The 18,163-nt window shown below is 40.4% G+C and overlaps 1 protein-coding gene across 3 annotated transcripts in view; it reads left to right on the top strand.

Annotated features, from left to right (window-relative positions):
• The window catches only part of tbc1d22a (TBC1 domain family, member 22a), a 391,538-nt gene that overhangs the window by 203,036 nt on the left and 170,339 nt on the right, over positions 1–18,163 (top strand). For all 3 annotated transcript variants that reach the window (XM_060843181.1, XM_060843180.1, XM_060843179.1), the window contains one exon: positions 6,388–6,463. In XM_060843181.1, the coding sequence (XP_060699164.1) occupies positions 6,388–6,463 (76 nt within the window). The remainder of the gene's footprint in view (positions 1–6,387; positions 6,464–18,163) is intronic.

Genomic DNA, 18,163 nt, shown 5'->3' with positions numbered 1-18,163 from the left:
TTGTCCTGAAGCTTTCAGTACTGCACTGCCAGAGGTACTCTTGTTCTCATAAGATATTAAACTGCTCTTTCAGGTAGTTGCTAAAAGTTTCACACAATGAACAAGGGTCTCTCTCCAGAGTCGAGGAGACCATGTATCCTTTAATCACCACCACTAAAATGCAGATCATCAGGCAGACGCAGCATGGGTTCATGATAGACAGGTCATGTTTAACCAATTTACTGGAATTCTTTGAGGGCATTATGAACACAGTGGATAACAGGGAACAGGTGAATGTGATGTCTCTGGATTTCCAGAAGGCATTCGACATGGTGATGCTCAAAGGACTGCTGGGTAAGATAAAGGTAGATGGTGTTATGGGCAAGGTATTAGCCTGGGTAGAAGATTAGTTAACAGAAGGTAAAGGGTGGGGATAAATTGGTATTTTTCTGGTTGACGATCAGTGGCTAGTGGTGTGCCTCAGTGTTCAGTGTAGGTGCTGCAATTGTTTATAAATAACTTGGATGATGTAGAGTTGGGGACCAGGTGTAGTGTGTCAAAGTTTACAGATGACACTAAAATGAGTGGTAGAACAAAGTGTGCAGAGGGCCCATTGTCCGTAAAGGGATATAGAGAGGTTAAGAGAGCGGGCAAGGGTCTGGTAGGTGGACTACAATGTTGGCAAATGTGAGGTCATCCATTTTGGTTAGAATAACAGCTTGATGTAAAGTTGCAGCATGTGGCTGCGCAGAGGGACCAGGGTGTCCTTGTGCATGAACCACAAAAAGTTAGTTTGCAGGTGCAGCAGTGGTTAAGAAGGCAAATGGAATTTGGTTCATTCACTGCTAGAGGGATAGCATTTAAAAATGTGTCTTGCTGCAGTTGTATTGGGTGCCAGTGAGTTCACATCGGTAGTACATTGTGCAGTTTTGGTCATCTTGAGGGAGGATATACTGGCAGTGGCGGGAGTGCACAGGAGGTTCCACAATTGAGAGTGCAGCCTTAGAGATTGAGAAGACGGGAGCTAAAATCATTGAAATTTAGAAGAATGAGTGGCATCTTATAGAAACAAAATTATGAAGGGAATAGATAAGCTGGAAGCAAGGAAGTTGATTCCATTCGTGAGTAGAACTAGAACAAGAGAGCATATCCTCAAAATAAGGGGGAGAAGGTTTAGGACTGTGTTGAAGAGGAACTTCTTCACCCCAAGGGTTGTGAATCTGTGGAATTCCCTGCATGGTGAAGCAGTTCAGACTACTTCATTGAATGTTTTTCAGGCAAAGATTGATTTTTGAACAGTAAAGAATAAAAAAGTAAGTGGAGCTGACTCCACAATAAGGTCAGTTGTGATCTTATTGAAAGGTGAAGCTAGCTTCGTGGGCCGAATGGCCGACTCCTATTTCTTCTGTTCCTAGTAACTAAGTGATGCTTGTGAAAACTTGTTCAAAAATAGGCCGCTATGTTTCTTTCATTGAAATAATGACTAGGATTCTGAAGTACATATTTGACAGTGAAATGTCAAGGAAAATGTGAATTTTTTGAAAGGCATGATTTAAATCTAAGCTTTCAATTCTCCTTAATTATTTTGATGCGTCACTGCCCTTATAACGCTCGCCTTCCTCTTTTCCAAAGGGTTTTAACTGATACAACATGAATTACTTCTGTAAATTTGCTTCACATCAGTGAAAGAGATATAATCTCAACTTTTTCTTCAGGCTCATTAACTTTGCACTTATGTCCTCTAATACTATGTTCAGCCCAAATTAAACGAGTTTCTGGAATCTGTTTTATCTGGTCCTCTCTGCATGTTAATTCTGGATCATGACTTGTTGGATTATTTTCTCTGGTGAAAACAAGTTTAGTGTTTGAGACTCTCGTTGTAACTTAGCCTTGAGTTCAGGATGATTCCTATGAAGTCTGTTTGAAAAAAGCCGAGTGTACAAAATGAAGCAGTTCTGACATGGCTAGTAAATAATTTTTGAACATACTCCGTGAATTTTCTCCAGTTCTGCAACATCCTTTGTCATGTCACTTCCTCCAAATGATGCAGCTTGTGTTTTCCTCCTCCTATTAGATCACAGTTGGAACCTGCACATTTAACTCCCTAGGTCCAAAGCTCTGGAATTCGTTTCCCAAATGCTGCTCCCACTCCATCTCGTTAGGCCAATCTATTTGACCAAACTTTGGTTATCTCTTGTAATATTTATGCTGTTGATATTTACCTTTTGATTGCCTTTCGTGAAGCATTTCAGAATGTTATATCTGGGTTGAATGCATTATACAAAACTAATGTATAGTTTTGGGGAAAAGAACTTTTTGAAGCATAGTTCCCACTGATGGATTTCAACAAATATTAATCAAGTACTTTATTATACTGTATAGCCTTCACAGGTATTGGATCCTTGGCTTAGAAATGTTCTAACATAAGTTATGAAAGAGGTAAATCATCAACAAAGCAATGTAGTCCCTTCAGTTGCTTTGAATTACAGCAAGATGTCTTGGATCATTTCTTTCTGAGAAATACACTGTCAAGGATCATTTTGAACGTCACTCACACATAGCAGTTGTTGCAGAGAGAGTTTCAGAAGACTTCATCTTATTATTTTACCAAGCCGTATTCTGATGCCAGTTTGCCATAATGTATGTAGTGGAACAAGGATAACTAGAAGAATTGGAGATAGAGGGGAATTACATGTATATTGTTGTATATTATGTTAATGCTATGGTATAAGTAATGACTTTTTGATTCATTCATGGGATATGGCTGGCTACATCAGCTTTTATTGCTCCCTTCCTCATTGACCTGGAGAAGAAAGTAGTGACCAACCTCCTTGAACTGGTTTACTCCTTGGTGTGAAGGGAACACAGGTCTGTTCACAAAGAAATTTCCTGGATTTTAAGTCAATGACAGTGAAGCCAAGATGGTGTGCACCTTGGAGGAGAATTTGAGTGGGGTGTTCCAATGCATCTGTTGCCCTCCTCCTCAGTGGCAGAGGTCGCCGATTTGGAAGTGCATATCGAAGGAGTCTTGATGAATTATTGCAGTGCTATTTGTAGATGAGGCACACTGCTGTCACTGTGTTGTTTGTGAAGCAACTGAATAGTGCTAGTCCAGTGGTCTGCTTTATCCTTGATGCTATTGAGAGCTTAAGTGTTGTTGGAGTTCCACTTATCTAGGTAAGTGGGAGGTTTTCCATCATACTCCTGACTTGTGCCTTGTAGATGGTGGACTAGCTTTGGGGAGTTGGGAAGTAAGTTGCCAATGAATTGCCAGCCCTTGACATGCTGTCATAGCCATGGTATTTTTACAGCTGGTTCAGTTCATCTCGAGCCAAAGGTAACCCACAGGATGCTAATATGGGGGAATCAACAATGGTAATGCTGTTGAATGTCAAAGACTGATGGCTGGATTCTCTCTATGGTCATTGCCAGGCAATTCAGTGATTTGAGTGCTACTTGCCACTTATCAACCAAGCCTGAATGTGATTGCACTTGAACTCAGACTGCTTCTGTATCTGTAGAGAATCTGAACATTTTGCAATAATCAGCAACCATCTCAGTCTGTGATCCAAAATGAGGGAAAGTTGATGATAATGCAGCTGAAGATGAAAAGGCCTGCTTCACTACCCTGAGGAACTTCTGCAATGATGTTCTGGAGTCAAAGTGAATGATCTCTAGTGTACATCTCTATGACTTTATAAATCATTGCCTGCAGCATAGGGAGACACCAGGACCAGGATCTAGATTAGAGTAGTGCTGGAAAAGCACAGCAGGTCAGGTAGCATCTGAGGAGGAGGAAAATCAAAGTTTCGGGCAAAAGCCCTTCATCAGACACCAGGACCAGACTATTTCAGCAGAGACTTTTGAGCAAAAGAGACAAAGAACTATAGATTGACAACATCAAGAACTGGAATCTCTCTCAATTCCTGATTCTTTATCAGTATTTTGAAATCCGTGCACAGTGCCAAAGCAAATTGGAGAAACAACAACTTTCACGGAACTTAAAGATAACAACAGATTTCATACCAGCTGAGAATACACATCAATATGATCTAGCAAAGTCTAACCACCTCGAGAGCTCCAAGGATGTTTAAACTGGACAGCTTTCATTGTTCCCATCTCTATGAAACACACTTTGCTTGTTTTAAAAAGTTCATACTCTAGGTGAATGTCACATATTACTTTTCTCAGTATTAAAAATAATAAAATTCTTTTTTCCTTTCACACAAGAAAATCTTGTTATTTGCTCCTTAACTTCAACTAGTTTTACATTTAACCAAGTATGATACTTCCATAGAGATGTACAGCACAGAAACAGACCCTTCGGTCCAACCCGTCCATGTTGATCAGATATCCCAACCCAATCTAGTCCCACCTGCCAGCACCCGGCCCATAACCCTTCCTATTCATATACCCATCCAAATGCCTCTTAAATGTTGCAATTGTACCAGCCTCCACCACTTCCTCTGGCAGCTCATTCCATACCACCCTCTGCGTGAAAAAGTTGCCCCTCAGGTCTCTTATATCTTTCCCCCTCTCACCCTAAACCTATGCCCTCTAGTTCTGGACTCCTGGACCCCAGGGAAAAGACTTTGCCTGTTTACCCTATCCATGCCCATCATAATTTTGTAAACCTCTATAAGGTCATCCCTCAACCTCTGACGCTCCAGGGAAAACAGCCCCAGCCTGTTCAGCCTCTCCCTATAGCTCAAATCCTCTAACCCTGGCAACATCCTTGTAAATCTTTTCTGAACTCTTTCAAGTTTCACAACATTTTTCCAATAGGAAGGAGACCAGAATTGCACGCAATATTCCAAAAGTGGCCTAACCAATGCCCTGTACAGCCGCAAAAGACTTCCCAACTCCTGTACTCAATACTATGACCAATAAAGGAAAGCATACCAAACGTCGCCTTCACTATCCTAGCTACCTGCGGCTCCATTTTCAAGGAGCTATGAACCTGCACTCCAAGATCTCTTTGTTCAGCAATACTCCCTAGGTCCTTACCATTAAGTGTATAGGTCCTGCTATGATTTGCTTCCCAAAATGCAGCACCTTGCATTTATCTGAATTAAACTCCTTCTGCCACTTCTCAGCCTATTGGCCCATTTGGTCAAGATCCTGTTGTAATCTGAGGTAACCCTTTTTGTTGTCCACTACACCTCTAATTTTGGTGTCATCTGCAAACTTACTAGCTGTCCCTCTTTTATGCTCCCATCCAAACCATTTATGTAAATGACAAGAAGTGGAGGACTCAGCACCGATCCTTGTTAGCACTCCACTGGTCACAGGCCTCCAGTCTGAAAAACAGCCCTCCACCACCACCTTCTGTCTTCTACCTTTGAGCCAAATGGTTAGTTCTCTCTGTATTCCGTGAGATCTAATCTTGCTAACCAGTTTCCCATGGGGAACCTTGTTGAACGCCTTACTGAAGTCCATATAGATCACATTTATTGTTCTGCCCTCATCAATCCTGTTTATTCCTTGCTCAAAAAACTCAATCAAGCTTGTGAGACATAATTTCCCACGCACAAAGCCATGTTGACTATCCCTAATTAGTCCTTGCCTTTCCAAGTACATGTACATCCTGTCCCTCAGGGTTCCCTCCAACAACCTGCCCACCATTGAGGTCAGGCTCACTGATCTATTGTTCCCTGGCTTGTCCTTACCACCCTCCTTCAACAGCGGCACCACATTAGCCAACCTCCAGTCTTCCGACACCTCACCTGTGACTATGGATGACACAAATATCTCAGCAAGAGGTCCAGCAATCACTTCTCAAGCTTCCCACAGTGTCCTAGAGTACACCTGATCAGGTCCTGGGGATTTATCCACTTTGTAACCAATCTCTCTAATTTATCAGGTACATTTAAATTGAAACATGAGATAGCAGTTTCTTGACACCTGTCTATTAACACTGTTTTTAGTATCTTTGGATAAAATGATAATTTTGGCTCAAATAGTTTTTTTAATTCCACATTTATTCCCAGTGTTTTCCTCATTAATGGTCTGGTGATTGCTGCATCCATTTTCGATCAGTATTTGTCAGTTTAAATTTATTTTAGTCCATGAAAGATCTCTGCTATTTAAATCAAATGGTCAAAATTGGTTGTCCATAGTGTATCATTATCATGACAATATTGAAAATCTTTGAAACCTTGTTCTCGTTGACATTACCTTCTCTTTCTTTGGAAGCAACATGTTTAAAATTGTGACTGTATTTTGGACTTTTTTTTACGTTTTCGGATCAATAGCATTTTGTTCCATTTTCATCTGCTTTGAATGTGTCTTCCATATGGCAAAAGCTATAGAAGTGCAAGTTTTAGTTGTATATAAAAATGTTTGTCTATGTTGACTTTCAGTAAGTACATGTCAATCATGTCTCTTATTGAAAATTTTGTTTTCAAGGACAACTACACTTTTGCACAACCAGGGATTCAGAGGAAAGTCAAAGCATTGCAGGAGCTCGTTAGTCGGATCGATGGTAAGTCTGTTGCATTCTTGAATTCTCATTAAGCAGAACTACAATGTGTTAACATTGTCTGGTTTAATAAAAACTGTACAGATGTAATTGTTGATATTAAGTTAGTCAGTGTGGTGGCCTTTTGGAGATGAAGTGCCAGCCTCAATCAACTTAGAACATTGTGCCCTTTCCAAGATCAGTATTGTGTATCATTTAAAGGGAGCTGCCAGAGCATGAGCAAGTTTCATTACTTTTTATTAAAGTGGTATAATCAAACTTCAATGGCAATTTTTGTTGGAAGAGTAATGGCTCCACAAGGAAACCAGTCAGTATTCGCTTTGCAGTTAATTCAATGACTGTTTTAATTCTGCAGGCAGTCATATTGACTGTTCAGAGGTGCCCCTTGGCACTTAGCTTTGTACTGTTGTGCATCCCAGACCGCCATTGAAGGTTGAAATCATTTGTGCAATAAATCTAGTAATTATGTACACTAGAAAATACTATGCCCATCTTTAACAAATTCAAATGCGTGATAATTTCATAGGATAGTTTGGGATTGTGTTGTAGATACTGGCAGGGAACTGTGAAGTTACTTCTCTTGTCCTTTTCTAAAAGAAATTGCATAAAATGTTAATTTCAATGGTTCTGTGACTAGTTTTAATTAATTGTTTTAGTTCAGATAATACAACCCGTTCAAATATAGCCTCTAGATATTTATTGCAATAAATGAATGGAGCTGCTCTTCGGCTGAATTATCTGACATAATAACTGAGCATATTTCAGCAGTGTTAAAATGAAATGCAAGTAAACATAATTAATGAAACTGATTTGCCTTTTGATAGGTGTCCAGTTTGTCACAAGCTTCCCAAGTAAACTCAAACCTTTGTAATGAAAACACTATTGCCATTGATTTTGAAGCTGATAGAAAACTCTAAGTAAAATGTTAAATATTGCTGTATTAAGTATAAAAATTAGATTTTTAAATGAGCGACACATTTGTACGGTATATGTGTGTTTGTTTTAGATCTAGGGTGTAGGTTTGCTCGCTGAGCTGTAGGTTTGATATCCAGACGTTTCATTACCTGGCTAGGTAACATCATCAGTGGCAACCTCCAAGTGAAGCGAAGCTGTTGTCTCCTGCTTTCTATTTATATGTTTGTCCTGGATGGGGTTCCTGGGATTTGTAGTGATGTCATTTCCTGTTCATTTTCTGAGAGGTTGATAGATGGTATCTAGATCTATGTGTTTGTTTATGGCATTGTGGTTGAAGTGCCAGACCTCTAGGAATTCTCTGGCATGTCTTTGCTTAGCCTGTCTCAGTCGAAATGGTGGGGTTTTTTTCCTTCCGTGTGTAGGGCTACGAAGGAGAGAGGGTCGTGACTTTTTGTGGCTAGCTGTTGTTCATGTATCCTATGTTTTAGATCATAATATTTCGAGTGAATCATAAGTTGGATTACTTCTGTTCAGCTGTTACCTTCAGCTGTCACCATCCAAACTTGGAACCTTGATCATCCAGAAAGTCTAGGACAGCAGGTGCATTGGAGTGCCATCACTTGCAAGTTCTGCACCAAATCACACCTGATATTCGTTTGGAACTGCATTGCTGTTTCCTCACTGTCACAAGATCAAAGTCTTGCAATTCCCTTCCTACCAGCATTGTAGTATCAGTGATTTAAGAAAACAGCTCATGACCACTTCCTCAGAAGCAATTAATGACAATGCTCATCTCACCAGTGATGCCCTTATTCATGAATAAAAAGAAAGCATTTGTAACTAAATAAGTATGGAATTTGATAGTGTGGTCTCATACTAACTAAATCGAAGTTGGTGGATCTATTTATCTTTCAATAATTCTGTTTTCTAACAGGGTTCTCATCAAGAAAGACTGTTAGAAGCACATGATTTGCTGATTCAGACCAAAAGAAAATGCTTTTTTAGTTTTGGGTAAACATGCAATAATGCATTCCTTTGCAAATCCAGAAGGCTTGGTGAACATCATCATATTCATTCTTTTTAAGTAAATGCTTTGCCAGTTTGTGATTGATGTGCTATTGTAAATACTTATGAAATATTTGTACCCTTGAAAAAAAATCTGATTTCGTACTATCCTTTCCTGTTGTTAATGGTTGTCTTCCACATAAAGCTTTTTTATGACAGATTGAAGGCAGCCTGAAGCCATGCTATCGATCTAAATGCAATCTTGATTGGATCATTACCAGGCATTTTTCATTACAACATAGAGTTATACCGATGTACAGCATAGAAACAGACCCTTTGGTCCAACTCCGACCAACCAGATATCCTAACCTAATCTAGTCCCATTTGTGAACACTTAGCCCATATCCCTCCAAACTCTTCCTATTCATATACCCATCCAGAAGCTTTTTAAATATTGTGATTGTACTAGCCTCCACCACTTCCACTGGCAGCTCATTCCATACAGGCACCACCCTCTGTGTGAAAATGTTGTCCCTTAGCTCCCTTTTATATCTTTTCCCCTCTCACCCAAAACCTAGGCCCTCTTGTTCTGGATTCACCCAACCTGGGGAAAATACCTGGTCTATTTACCCTGTCAATGCCGCTCATGATTTTATAAACCTTTACAAGGTCATCCCATAGCCTCTGACGCTCCAGGGAAAACAGGCCCAACCTATTCATCCTGTACCTATAGCTCAAATCCTCCAACCCTGGCAATATCCTTGTAAATCTTTTCTGAACCCTTTCAAGTTTCACAACATCCTTCCTATAGGAGGGAGACCAGAAATGCATACAATATTCTATAAGTGGCCAAATCAATGTCCTGTACAGCTGCAGTATGACTTCCCAATTCCTATACTCCATGCTCTGACCAATAAAGGAAAGCATATCCAACACCTTCACTATCCAATTTACCTGCGACTCTACTTTCAAGGGATGATGAACCTGCACTCCAAGCTCTTTCTGTTCAGCAATACTCCCGAGGGCCTTATCATTAAGAGTATAAGTCCTGCTCTAATCTGCTTTTCTAAAATGCAGCACCTCACATTTATCTAAATTAAACTCCATCTGCCACTTATTTTCTGATCAAGCATTATGGGGTGGCATGGTGGCACAGTGGTTAGCACTGCTACCTCACAGCGCGAGAGACCCGGCTTCAATTCGCGCCTCGGGCAACTGTCTGTGTGGAGTTTGCACGTTTTCCCCGTGTCTGTGTGGGTACCCTCCGGATGCTCTGGTTTCCTCCCACAGGCCAAAAATGTGTAGGTTAGGTGAATTGGCCATGTTAAATTGCCCGTAGTGTTAGGTGAAGGGGTAAGTAATCTAATCTAAAATTGATAGTTTATGATGGCAAATTGACTGCAATCATGCCATACTTAATAGATCATTGTGCATCTAGGAGAAGCTTTCACTTTCCCAGGAGCTATGAACTGGAGTTCCATAGAATCTCTGCCAACAGCTTTCTATCAAGTGCAAGTAAATCACTGCCTCAGCTGAATTTAGACAAAACTTGAAAAATCAGCCTCAATTCATGATTTGGAAAACCAAATAACAGAAAGGAATAAATAAATCTGAAAAGTAATTAGTTTTCATTCATCTGAATGAAATGCTTCCTCTTCACTGTTTCTTTGTTAATAATTACTCAGGATCAAACAAACAGGAATTTGAAACCTTGTTGACAAAAATTGTGGAGTTTTAACCATGCTCACTGTAATCGCAGCTTAATCAACAAGCCTTTGCTAATTTCTTCACTGCTAGATCTGTACATGGAACTTGAGTGTCACTTGGCCTTAAAAAGCTGTCAGATGTCAAAGTGGGAGTTTATAGGGAGATCAGCAATGCATCGGGAGCTTGGCACATGTGACAGTTTAGTGCAGAGACAAAAGGTGGTGTAAGATTTTGATATTCACTACAAATTGTAATTAACTTAAGCCTTCTACTTAAATTGTGGGTAGAAATTGACTATCAGTTTAAACATTTACTAGCTTTGATTGTGACAGGACTTATAACATACAAATATGTTTCTACAAATATTATAGAATGTATTAAGTTTACAATACTGGTTAACTGTGCATGGGTCTATTGTTCTCTTCTTTTGACGTTTTCCATTGTGTACACTAAAGCAAAAAGAAACACCGCTTATTTATTTTTGCTTGCCATGTCCTAAACCTCAATTGGCTCCTAATTGCTTGAACAATTCTGGGTAATCCAAGATAGAGGCTGAGAAAAAAAATTGTGGTCATAAGAGCTGCTCCTTATTTGAGGTATTTTCAGAGTTGGAGCTGATTTTCTCGAATTCCAGGAGCAGTAATGACTGTTTGTATAAGCTGTTGCATTGTATGGGAACTTAGGGAAAAAATGATCGAAAGAACGGCACTTTAAAAAGGAGGAAGAGCAACAAAGTCGGACACCACAAGGGAAGCTATTCGAACAAGAAAGATTCTGACACAACTGTCTGACCCAGCAGTGAATCTGCACGTCCAGTGCCTTTGCTGTTTGACTTCAAGTATTTCTTGCCATCTGAGTTTATCTTAAAAAAAAATTAACAAAGAACAATACTTACAGCTGACCTTGGAGAAACCTGAGTGGGAGCAGCTGGTGCAGGGGGAAGGATTCACATTTTCGGATCAGCTCATTGCAGTCATGCACCACCCTCTGTGTGAAAAATCTGCCCCTTAGGTCCCTTTCACATCTTTTCCCTCTCACCTGTGACAACACCGATCCTTGAACAAGGTTATGTTCCCTTGGTTTTTTTCAAAAGGGGTTGTAAAGGCAGAGATTCCGATGTGTCTGGAAATATCTACTTGAGAAGGCTTTTGTCATTCTTTTCAAACACTTGTACGATGAAAGGGGAGTGGCCAGATCTCCCAGTTCATGGTTTGGTTTGGTTTTAGCAAGCAGTCAGTTTTTGAGGCTGCTGGACCCAAAGCTGTGTGCTGATCTTCACTCTCTCTGCAATCTCTCTCCTCTAAGAATCTGTGTTGAATTTACCTTTTTTGCCAAGGGGTGTTTCTGGGATGTTGCAGATGTTTGGAACAGCTCTTGGTTAAGTTGCATTTTCATGTCAGTTGGGTTTTCAAATAGTTAGCTTGTTCTAAATTTGGTTTTCTTTTCTTCGTGTATAAATAAATTCTGTTTTGTTTAAAACGGAGTAGTTGGGCCAGCTGCATCATTCCTGGAGTATCCACCCTATACCTGCTTAAAATAGCTGGAAGCGTTAGTGTCTGGATTACCTTCCTGAAATGTTTTGAGGGGGTCTGACCCAGTCCATAATACACCTCTAAACTTGTGCCCTCTAGCTTTGGACTCCCCCACCCAGGGAACAGTCCTTACCTATGAACCTAGTCCATGCACCTCATGATTTTATAAACCTCTAAGGTCATCTCCCAGCCTCTGACACTCCAGGGAAAATCGCCAAGCCTCTTTAGTCTATCCCTATAGCTCAAACCCTCCACCCTGGCAACATTCTTGTAAATCTTTTCTGAATCGTTTCAAGTTTCGCAACATGCTTCCTATAGCAGGGAGACCAAAATTGCACACAATATTCCAAAAGTGCTCAAATCAATGCCCTGTACAGCCACAATATGACCTCCCAACTCATATACTCAATGCACTGACCAATGAAGGCAAGCATACCATACGCCATCTTCACTATCCTGCCTGCCTGCGACTCCACTTTCAAGTATCTATGAATCTGCACTCAAGGTCTCTTTGTTCACCAACACTTACAATTAAGTGTTGAAGTCCTACCCTGATTTGTCTTTCAAAAATGCAGCACCTCACATTTATATAAATTAAATTCCATCAGCCACTCCTTGGCCATTGGCCCATCCAACCAAGATCCCATTGTATTTTGAGGCACCCTTCTGCACTGTCCAGTACACATTCAGTTTTGGTGTCATCTACAAACTTACTAACAATAGCTCCTCTGTTCACATCCAAATTATTTATATAAGTGACAAAAATCAGCAAACCCAGCACCAATCCTTGTCATACACCGCTGGTCACAGGCCTCCAGTCTGAAAAGCAACCTGCTACCACTACCCTATGTCTTCTATCTTCGAGCCAGTTCTGGATCCACATATCTAGTTCTCCCTGTGTTACATGTGATCTACCATGAAGAACCTTGTTGAAAGCTTTACTGAAGTCCATAAGATCACATCCACCTCTCTGCCATTATCAATCCCCTTCATTAATACTTCAAAAAACTCAAGTTAGTGAAACACAATTTCCCATGCTCAAAGCTATGTGACTATCCCTAATCTAGAACATAGAACAGTACAGCACAGAACAGGCCCTTCAGCCCACGATGTTGTGCCGACCATTGATCCTCATGTATACACCCTCAAATTTCTGTGTCTATATACATGTCCAGCAGTCTGTTAAATATCCCCAATGACCTCGCTTCCACAACTGCTGCTGGCAACGCATTCCATGCTCTCTCAACTCTGTGTAAAGAACCCAACTTCATAAGATAAGCCCTCCAGCCCTGGCAGCATCCTGGTAAACCTCCTCTGAACCCTCTCCAAAGCATCCACATCTTTCCTATAATAGGACGACCAGAACTGGATGCAGTATTCCAAGTGCGGTCTAACCAAAGTTTTACAGAGCTGCAACAGGATCTCACGACTCTTAAACTCAATCCTCCTGTTAATGAAAGCCAAAACACCATATGCTTTCTTAACAACCCTGTCCACTTGGGTAGTCATTTCAAGGGATCTATTTACCTGCACACCAAGATCCCTCTGTTCCTCCTCACTGCCAAGAATCCTATCCTTAATCCTGTACTCAGCTTTCAAATTCGACCTTCCAAAATGCATTACCTCGAATTTATCCAGGTTGAACTCCATCTGCCACCTCTCAGCCCATCTCTGCATCCTGTCAATGTCCCGCTGCAGCCCATAAAAGCCCTCTACACTGTCAATGACACCTCCAACTTTTGTGTCGTCTGCAAACTTGCTGACCCATCCTTCAATCCCCTCATCCAAGTCATTAATAAAAATTACAAACAGAAGAGGCCCAAGCACAGAGCCCTGTGGAACACCACTCACCACAGACTTCCAGGCAGAATATTTTTCTTCTACTACCACTCACTGTCTTCTGTTGGCCAGCCAATTCTGTATCCAGACAGCTAAGTTCCCCTGTATCCCATTTCTCCTGACCTTCTGAATGAGTCTATCATGGGGAACCTTATCAAATGCCTTGCTGAAGTCCATATACACCATCCACAGCTCGACCCTCATCAATCTTTCTAGTCACATTGTCAAAGAACTCAATAAGGTTTGTGAGGCATGACCTGCCCCTCACAAAGCCGTGTTGACTGCATTTAATCAAGCCATGCTCTTCCAGATGGTCATAAATCCTATCCCTCAGAATCCTTTCTAACACCATGCAGACGACAGACGTGAGACTTACTGGTCTGTAATTGTCGGGGATTTCCCTATTTCCTTTCTTGAAGTGAGGAATTACATTTGCCTCTCTCCAGTCCTCAGGTACGACTCCAGTGGAGAGCGAGGATGCAAAGATCTTTGCAAGTGGCGAAGCAATCGCATTTCTCATTTCCCAAAGTAGCCAAGGACAAATCTGGCCAGGCCTGGTGACTTGTCAGTCTTAATGTTTGACAAAATTCTCAGAACATCAGGTTCCTCTATCTCTATCCATTCCAGCATGCATACCTGCTCTTCAAAGGTTTCATTCACTACAAACTTCATTTCTTTCATAAAAACAGAAGCAAAAAGCTCATTTCGGGCTTCCCCTACCTCCTCAGACTCCACACATAAGTTCCCTATGCTATCCCTCATTTGCTCTACTCTTTCTTTGACCATTCTCTTATTCCTCACATAAGTGTAAAATGCCTTTGTGTTCTCCCTAATCCATTCTGCCAAGCCTTTCTCATGCCCCCTCCTGGATCTCCTCAGATAATTTTTGAGCTTCTTCCTCGCCTGTCCGTAATCCTTTAGAGCTGAGCTTGACCCTAACTACCTCCACCTTATGTAAGCTACCTTCATCCTTTTGACGAGAAACTCCACCGCTCTTGTCATCCAAGGTTCCTTTATCTTACCCCTTGCCTGTCTCCGAGGGACGTATTTATTCATCACTCACAACAACTGTTCCTTAAACAGTCTCCACATGTCTATAGTGCCTTTACCATGGAACAATCTGTCCTTAACTTTCCAAATATATGTAAGTCATATCTCTGAGGATTCCCTCCAACAACTTGCCCAGCCCTTATGTCAGGCTCACTGGTGTATAGTTCCCTGGCTTTCCTTAACACCTTTCCTAAATAGTAGCACCACGTAAGGCAACCTCCAGTCTTGCGACACCTTGCCTCTGGCGATTGATGATACAAATATCATAGCAAAGGCCCAGCAATCACTTCTCTAGCTCCCTACAAGAGTTTTCAGGTGCACCTGATCAGGTCCCGGGGATTTATCTACCCTTATGCATTTTAAGCTATCCAGCATCACTACTTCTGTAATATGGGCATTTTTCACGATGTCAGTATTTATGTCCCCACATTCTCTCTCTTCCGTATCCTTCTGCAAGGTGAACACTGATGCAAAATACTCAGTTAGTATACATCCCATCTCCTGCCATGGGTGGCGTTGCTGATTTTTAAGGGGCTCTGTACTCTCCCTAGTTATCCTTTTGACCTCTACGTATTTGTGGAATCCCTTTTGATACTCCTTAACCCTGTTGTGGGTATGTTCACCGAGTTGGGAAGTTGATTTCCAGATGTTTTGCCCCGTCTAGGTGACATTTTCAGTGCTTTGGAGCCTCCTGTGCATCTGTGTTGTGGAATTTATTTGGTTCTGCTCCTGCTGCTTCCGATTGCCAGTTCTGGTTGTTCGTCGTCGTGGTATATTGGGTCTTGGGTATCCTTAACCCTTTTTGCCCTCCTGATTTCCCCCTTAAGTATACTCCTACTGCCTTTATACTTTTCTCGGGATTCACTCGATCTAGCAGCATAGGACTATCTTTAACCCTGGGATACACCGTGCTTTTAACCATGAAATTTAAAGTTAACAATTTTTCCATAAAATAGAATTGCAAAGATGGCCAAGTACTTCTCAGAAATATAATGGCCTCCAAAACAAAGGATGAGGGATGGTTTCAAGTTGGAAGCAAAGTTAATTTGATTCAAGCGTTGCAATAAAGCTTCAATGGTAAATTTTTCACAATACCTATTTTAAATGACCAGTTGCCCAGATATTTTGAATTCTGTTGGAACAGTTTTGAGTTTAGATTGGTGCTGTGCTTGGAGAAAGTAGGGGGAAAGTGGAAAATGGGGGCTGCTGGATTGGGAAGTTGTGTTGGCTATAATGTGCAGGGGATGCTGGTGAGGATCCACACAGGGGCAAGGCAAGTATTGGGTTTGGGAGGGCCAAGTTAAGGTGAGGTGGATGGCTGGGCTGATGGGATGGATGTAGTCAATGATGAGTTTGGGGTTTAATTTAATTGTTACTTGGGAATTATGCTAAGTGTTCTATTTTTTTTGTCCAGAATGACTCTTAATCTTAATCTTAAGTGAGTTATACCCCTCTGAATTCTTTGTTTTGGAGTTTCCCAGAAGTAAAGGAATTGCCCATTGGAATTTTCCTTTTTATGGCAATTTCCATGGAGTCCATTACGTTGGAAATTCCACATGATCCTGATGCCTAATTCCAATTTGCACTGCTCCAATGACCATCCGGCATTGGAATATCAGGACCACAGAGTTTTATATCACTATGCTTGACTGGAGAACTGTCATATCCCGTTGTATTGACTCGCCGTTGGCAATATTTCAAAGTAAATGAAATTTTCTTCTTCATAACAAGGTTTTTCATCTGCCACTACCTCATTGTGCTGCTTGTATTGTGTTTGTGAAATGAAATGTTTGAAAATACATTCCGTGGAGTACTCTGGAGTTGGGGTAGGTGGTGAGGAGTGTGTGGAGGTCGTGGCAGGGCTGTGAGGAAGAAGAATATTCACTTTCCAGGATGTACTAAAAAAAGTTATAAAGATGTGAACAATGAAGTTACAAACTTTTAGTTAGCTTTTGACATTCAAAAAAATCAGGCAAGAGGTGAATGTAAAAGAAAATTGCTGCAGGTTGAACAACGATCCTGAAGGAGCATTGCTAATTTGAACTGAAGCATAGAATAATGTTTCTCCCCTGTTAGTGCATTGCCTTGTTTCTTTAAAAATAGTTGAAATGACGACCACTTTCTGACCATTTGAGTTATTTTCTTAGTTAGTGGTCGTCTCCTTGTTATTCGAGGATGCCCACACCTTAAGTGATTTTGTTGTCCTTTGTGGTTATAAAAGATCTAGGTAATTTGTTAATCTATTAATTACTACTTAATGTTGTTTAATTTTGCAAAAGTGTACTTGAAGCTGAAAAGTCAACACTGAATTATGTGTAGCAGACATTAAGAACAAATGCTTGCAAAGGGTTTTAAAATGATTTTGGTATCTTTTTGCTTTCTTTTGGGCTGTGGGCTGACATTTAGGCCAATCCCTTCTTGCTCTGAAAAGATAGCAGTGAATTCATTCCCGAAGCACAGTAATTTATGTGGTGAGTGTTTGCGCACAGTGTTGTTCAGTGGGGAATTCCAGGTTCTTGACCCAACAATGGATGGACCTTAATGGTCATGCTACATCTTGAATCTATTTGTTTGATATGTCACTTAAAGTGTTCCTTTGCATCTGCTGCCCTTTTCTTGTACATCGCAGAAGTCGTGTTTTGGGGATATTCCGGCAGAGAGGCTGGGCTGTGTTGTTGCAATAGGAGCAGCCGCAGGACTACAGGTTAAAGCTCGGAGTTGTTGATTTGAATCTCATCAGCCTGAGATAACCAGAAATTAAAAGCTTTCCATCAAAAAAAAACTTTGCAGAGAGAAAGCAAATGTGATTTTGAAGGAGACTTGAGCATATATGTGGTAAATAAAAATTGAAGCTTTTGAATTATTTTGTGGTCAGAAAGTTGATCATTAATCTTGCTTTTGATTCTAACTGGGAAGCTAACTAAACTTTTACTATTGTATATTGAGTTGACAGGCAAAGACATTTCTAATTCTGTTACTCATACTAAATCAGCAGGTAAATATGTTAACACTGATGGTTACAGAACTATTTTAAGTTCCATCTAGAAGACTTTTCAGTGTTTCATTTATTACATTTAATAAAAGTGACAAATCATTGGACTTTGAAATTATTGTACTTCCTTCATTTAATTTTTCAAGACTGAAAGTTTTGCAGTAATCTCTTATGAGACATCTAAAATTATAAATTGCAAGGTAGCTTAAAAAATAATATATTCTGATTGGTTTTGGAGTATGCATGATTTCCTGATCGTTATGCATTCTAATAAGTTAATTTAAATTCGAAAGTCTATTGAACAATCTGCTAATGTTGAAGTTAATTAAAACTTAGATTGATAGTTAACTACTTTTAACCTACAGTACAACATCCAGTCTGCCATACAATTATTAAGTAATTTTTATTGCACATTTTTCAGAAGCTCTTGTGAAAGTACTATAAGCAGAGTAGTTAACGTTAATGTCTACTTACGTTTTAATATGATAATTATTGAACAGTTCTCTGTTTTGTAATTTTTTGCAACAAGATGTTTGAACAACTAGACTAGTTGGACAAGAAAGTCCTCTGGCTATTGAAGGATCGGTGACAAATCTCAAAGTGTATTTTTTTTTCTGTACCAAAATACAATTATCATACAAGAATCAAGATTTATTTGTGGAT

This window comes from Hemiscyllium ocellatum, chromosome 23 (genome assembly GCF_020745735.1).
Source record: "Hemiscyllium ocellatum isolate sHemOce1 chromosome 23, sHemOce1.pat.X.cur, whole genome shotgun sequence".
NCBI lineage: Eukaryota > Metazoa > Chordata > Chondrichthyes > Orectolobiformes > Hemiscylliidae > Hemiscyllium > Hemiscyllium ocellatum.
The sequence above is the reverse complement of the archived record's forward strand: the minus strand, read 5'-3'. Positions and strand labels throughout refer to the sequence as shown.